We start from the raw sequence: 5838 nt of genomic DNA, 5'->3' as shown, positions 1-5838 counted from the left end.
TGATTCTATGAATAGCTCTGGAGGGGTTGCTATCAGCTCGCTGCCTTTTGGGGTGCCGGTGTGACCCCAACAACAATCTGGCCAAGCTGGTGAAGGAGGATGGCTCTGCCCACCTGGTGGCCGGAGAGGACATGGCTCCCGCGCCCCCCCCCCTACCTCTCCCCCACCCTCTGGGGGTGACGGCTCAGGGGGTGCCCGGATGGGACCCGTCACCTGCAGGCGTGAGTCCCCATGCTGTGCCCCGCCTGGCATTTTGTCCCTGCTGCTGTGGCCACCGGAGCCATCCCGACGGTCAGGGGCAGAGCACGGGCAGCCCAAAAGGCTGGCAGGGTTCCCCAGCAGAGAGCGGTGGTTTAGAAAGCAGCCAGCAAAATAAGCCAAATGCTCCTATTTTCTACCCCTCTCCTGCCGCAGCTCAGGGCTGGGGTGGGAAAGAGCCCCCCTGCTGCATGGTTGCCAGGGCAGTGGTGTCACTGGCCACCCCGGGTTGTCACCGGCTGTCCCTCGCTGGGAGAGCCCATGGGAACAGGCAGCAGGGAGCACGGTTGGTCCCCTGGGCAGGTGCGGGTGGGCAAGAGGGGATGCTCCTATTTTCTACCCCTCTCCTGCCGCAGCTCAGGGCTGGGGTGGGAAAGAGCCCCCCTGCTGCATGGTTGCCAGGGCAGTGGTGTCACTGGCCACCCCGGGTTGTCACCGGCTGTCCCTCGCTGGGAGAGCCCATGGGAACAGGCAGCAGGGAGCACGGTTGGTCCCCTGGGCAGGTGCGGGTGGGCAAGAGGGGATGGGAGGGCTGGGGGGGCTTCTCCTGAGGGGGGTGAGGGGTGTCCACTGTGGGTGAAGCCAGGACCCTGAAGGGAATGAGAGATGGAGCGCGTTGCCCCGGTGTCAGGTGCCTTTGCTGGCAGCAGGAGGAGCTGGAAAACGGGGTGATGCCCTGGGATTTGAACAGATCCCTCTTGGGGAGGATTCCCCCATATAACTCAGCTTCCAGGGGGCCACATCACCCCGGGGTGGGGGCTGGTCTGCCATCATTTCATACAACACTGCACAAGTGGTCGAGGGGCTGGTGGGGATCCAGGCTGCCACTGCTGTGCTGGCCTTGATGTTTGGGATGAGAGCAGAAAGCGGGGATCCCCGGGAATGGGGGGACCGACTCAGCTCCTTCTCTCTTGCAGACCTCAGCCACCACCTCCTGGAGGTGGTGGGGCTGGAGGGTGCGATGGAGATGGGGCAGATCTACACGGGGTTGAAGAGCGCTGGGAAGAGACTGGCCCAGTGTTCATCCGTCACCATCAGGTACGTGTCCCCGTCCCGGCTGAGCGCTTGACCAATGGTGAAAGCTGTGTCACCCCACATTCCCTCTCTTTGTGCCTTGCAGGACGTCCAAGCTGCTGCCCATGCAGGTGGACGGGGAGCCCTGGATGCAGCCGTCCTGCACTGTGAGTCTCCGTGGGCAGCCGGGGCGGGCAGGGGCTGGCAGCATGGCGGGACAGGGCAGGCAGGGAGGTCCCCCACCATCCCACAGGCAGCTTGCCTGGAGGAGAAATCTGGATGTGATTCCAGAGCTGGTACTCCCATGCAGCAAAGCCTTTAATGCCCTGGCTGGGGGGGGCGGCAGCGGCTCCTCGCCTCGGTGCTGAGCTGCTCCCGGCTTGCTCGGGTCACTCCCCGGGATGGGGGCTGCCCAGGGTGGGGCTCAAAGCCTGGGAACCCCTTACTGAGCTGGGTTCTTCACTTCTTTTTAGGTCAAAATTACACATAAAAGCCAAGTGCCAATGCTGCTGGGCCCCCCCCAGAAGAGCAGCTTTTTCTTCCTGAAGAGGAGAAACCGAACTCGAGACTAAACAGCATGGAAGGAGCTGCGGCGCAGAGGCAGCCAGTGTCCCGGTCAGCCGCCTGCTGCTGGGGGGTCCCCAAATCCCCACTCTGCAGTGGGGAAAGAAAACAGACACACACACACACACACCCCAAGCCTGGCGGGGATGACTTGCCCTAGGAAGGTGTTGGAGGCTCCTTCCCAACCACCACAAGCGTCTTCTCCAGCCAGCATGGAAGTGGTGGGCGAAGGCAGGCCAACGCACGGGGATCATGTTCACCGGAGCAGCACTAGGCCTGGGTTTTTTTTTTTTCCCTTTATTTAAATAACCTCCCCCTCACCAGCCCACCCCGGCAGAGCTGCAAATGAACGTGCTCCCGAGAAAACGCCGAGCTTCACTTATTTATTTTTAATCCTCTTGAAGGACACTCGATGTTTTGCTGCACTGGCTTTCTGTCCACCAACCCTAGCACGTTGGAGAAGTTATTTATTTTCTTAAGCCTAGAAGAGACGGTCTTTGCCATGCCTTTGGCTAGCACTTCTGGGATGGGTTTTAAGCCTTCGCTGCCGGCACCGGGAGCCGCGAGGCATGGGACAGGCTGGGGACAGACGGTGCCTGGGCCGTGAGTACAAGCACAGGGGTGGACGGAAGGAAACTGTATTTTGACATGGAAATGGCCAAAACGGGACTTGGGAAGGAGCTGCTGACCCTGAGAAACCCCCACGCCTTGGCTCTGGGCTTCATGGTCATATTTATGTATTTATTTAGGGGACTTTGGGGGTCACCTTCTTTTTAGGAGCCCAGGTTGGACACAAACTCCACCTCCCTTCTCTGCTGGATGTACCCCATGGCACCTCCTTCCATGTTGATTTTCCTCTCTCCTAAAGCCTACCAGCCTGTGCCAGGGGCTGGGGACCCTGGGGACAGACATCCGGAAGCTCTTCTCACATGGAAGTGTCCCCTGCACACCTTTGTACACATCTTCTCATGTGCTTCACCAGGCCCATGGTCTCGCCGTGGTGTCCAGCGCTGCCTCTGGTATGCTTGGGCAGGTTTTGGCGGCATCTGTGGACACATCACCCATGTGTCCCCCACCAGACCAGACACAGCTTCTCCCCAGGATGCGATGGGGACCAGAAAATGGACGAACGCATGGAGGAAGTGGTGGTCTGGATGCGTGCCTCGCTTCACAGCACTCCCAGGAGCCGGGAGTTGGCAGAACCAGCCCATAGAAAGGGCTGCTGGTTACTTCTGCGGGCACCCGCTGCCTCCTGCAGTGGCCCTGCGTGGGGGAATGCTGGCTCCCAAATCGGCCCCTGCTCCCAGACAGCTCTTTCCGGTCTGGTGGAAGCCCCTGTGGCACTGGGGGCAAACTGGGAGCTGGGTGTTGCTGCAGGGAGGAAAACTTCTGCTTGTCCCCACTACGCCCCTGGCACAGGGCAGGGAGTCCCAGCTGGGACAAGCCACCCTGTCCTCCCCGGTGACCCAGTGCCCGGTCCCTCCTCATGCTGCTGGTCCCCATTCAATAGCATCCCCCTGGCAGTGCAGAGGGTGCTGCCATCATTAGGTTTCAGAGTGAACAGTGAGCTGAAAGGGAGCTGTTTGTCACCCTCCCCAGGCAGGGACGGTACTGTTGTGTGCCTGTTCAAGCTCGAGCTTGGGGCCATTTCTGGCAGCGGCCATGGGGCCCTGCTGACACGGGAGGAGGTGGCGGTGCCCCAGGGCAGCCCCAGTTGAGCTCCAACCCACACGTGCCCCTCAGCCGGGGCACAGGAGGTTGCTGCTGTGGCTCCCTCTCCTCCTACCCTCAGTGCCAGCACTGGGCAGGGTGAGGGCGAGCTGGAGGGTAGGTGTGAGGTGCAACGCGATTCCCGGGGCCGTGCTTGAGGTAGAGCGCCCGGCGGCAGCCCAGAAGCCACGAGGAAGGAGCCCTGCGCTGCGGAGCGAGCACAGGTGCCACCAGCAGGCACGGAGATCACCACAGCTCGCTGAAGCTGGGACCTGCTTACACGGGCACGCTCCACCTGTGGTGCATAAATCCACCCTCCTCATCATCCCCGGGGCGGCCGTTAATGAGTAGCCAGGTGGAAGCGTATGGGAGCTATGCCAAATAAACCCCGGGACCCACGGACCAGTGGCCTCTGTTCCCTCCCTGATGGCAGTCGTGCCCTGCAGCCCCTGCGTTTGGGAAGGGGGAAAGGAAAAAAAAGCCTCAGCCATCTCCAGAGCTTTGCCTGGAGGTACGGGGCGGGTTTGGTGACAACAGACGAGGTCAGAGGTGTTTACAGCAGCAGGTTTGGCTCCATTTCCCTGCCTGCTCGGCCTCCATCCGCCCAGTGGGTTGTCCCAGGGCTCCGATCAGAAAGTGCTCATACAGAATCGGCAACGGTTTTCACCACAGCCCTGCTCCTTGTACCTGGTCACGGTTTGCTGGGCTCCGGGCAAAGAGTAGCGCTCAGGTCTCTGCTGGGGTTTGCTGCCAGGGCTGGCGGAGCTGGGGGAAGCAAGCAGGCACCCGTGCCACATCCGTGCCCGTGCCCATGCCCACCATGACAGCAGAGCCACCAGCCCCAGGTTTGAGCTCAAAGCCAGGCAAGGTCTGGGAGCAGATGCACAGACACGTGTCCTGCAGGGCACGGGGAGCCCAGGGCCACCACCCCGGGCCGACAGGACAATGACACACCAGCACCACTCTGCCAAGAGCCACACGCTCCAATGGAGACATCCCCTTGTGATGATCAGTGAGACGGTCCTTGCCACCTCCCCCCGGGGGACGCAGCATCGATCCGCTCCCGCCGTGCCAAAGCCATGCTTCAACGGGCCTGGCAGCTAACGACCTCCTTAGTCCAACGGTGCAAAGGTCTCCAGCCCAGGAGAGGACCCACAGGGGCTGGGGTGCCAGCACGGCTGTCCCTGGCTCCAGGAAGGAACACGCCACCCAGCTGAAGGGCACACAAGGCTCTGCCCCCCCCATCCCCATCCCCCTCCCTCTCCCCCAGCTCAGCCCTGTGTGTGCCCCAAAGGCTGGGGGATGAAGCGGCCAAACCCCCAAAACCCCCCTCCAGCCCCAGGCACCGGGGCCAGCGTGTGAGCACCCCACCAAGCCGGCGCTGTGCTGCGGGACCCCCGAGAGCTGGGGTACCCCATTCCCGTGGGAGCCCCAGCCCCATCCTCCCCCTGTGTGCGTCGCCGTGGTTGCCTGCATGGAAATGGTGTCCGTAGCGTAGCGCGTGTTGCTGTGTACACCTGGACTGCTGTGGGCTTGCCTCCAATAAAGATGGTGATGAAACACCTGGCTGGTCCTGGGGTGCGCTGGTGTTCCCTGATTCCCGGCCAGGCGTGGGGGGGTCCCCATCTTCAGGGACTCCAACGGGAGGTGCCGAATTTGGGGTGCCGGGGCTGAAGGGGCGTTGTCAGCAGCAGCGCGATGGAGTGGGAGCTGCAAGCGACTAAATTTGGAGCCTGCAATTTTTTATTTTTTTTTTTTTTCCTCCTGAGTGAGCTCTAAATTTAGCAGGCGCCAGTCGCCATCCCCGCGTCCAGCCCTGGCTCCCCAGGGGCTTCGGCTCTTCCCAGGGCACCCCTGTGGCAGCCCACCCACTTGTCCCCATCACCTCTCCCTGTGCCAGATGGCAGCAAGAGGCCCAGGGGTGCTGAGCAGCCCCTGGATGGTGTGGGCCCACAACCACCTTGGGTGGTTGGTTGTGCCCAGCTCTGCCATGACCCTGCTCCGTCCCCAGCAGGCTGCCTTGCTCCCCAGCCCAGGTTTTGCCACCCCCCCTATTCATGTGTCATCTGCTAATTTTACCAGCGGTGATTTAATCGTGATGGCAGAGGGGAAGTGAGAGCACCAGTGCCTGCAGAGCCCCCCGGGAACGCTCCCCGGGCGGCAAGGACACCCCATGCCCTCTGCATGCTTCCCTCCCCCTCCCACCCCAGCACGCAGGCACCCGCTGGGTGGTGTATCCTGGTAGACACCCGCCCCCATTTCACCCAGGACACGATGGGAGACAAGCTCCCC

General features: G+C 62.0%; 1 protein-coding gene across 1 annotated transcript in view; it reads left to right on the top strand.

Annotated features, from left to right (window-relative positions):
* The window catches only part of LOC104293575 (diacylglycerol kinase beta-like), an 18455-nt gene extending 16611 nt beyond the window's left edge, over positions 1-1844 (top strand). The window contains exons 22-24 of the mRNA XM_009893088.1: positions 1176-1296; positions 1379-1439; positions 1746-1844. Coding sequence (XP_009891390.1) covers positions 1176-1296; positions 1379-1439; positions 1746-1844 — 281 coding nt within the window. The remainder of the gene's footprint in view (positions 1-1175; positions 1297-1378; positions 1440-1745) is intronic.
* Positions 1845-5838: the final 3994 nt, after the last annotated feature.

This window comes from Charadrius vociferus, unplaced genomic scaffold, assembly GCF_000708025.1.
Source record: "Charadrius vociferus isolate BGI_N301 unplaced genomic scaffold, ASM70802v2 scaffold559, whole genome shotgun sequence".
In the NCBI taxonomy this organism is placed as follows: Eukaryota; Metazoa; Chordata; class Aves; order Charadriiformes; family Charadriidae; genus Charadrius; species Charadrius vociferus.
This window is presented reverse-complemented; position numbering and strand designations above follow the sequence as displayed.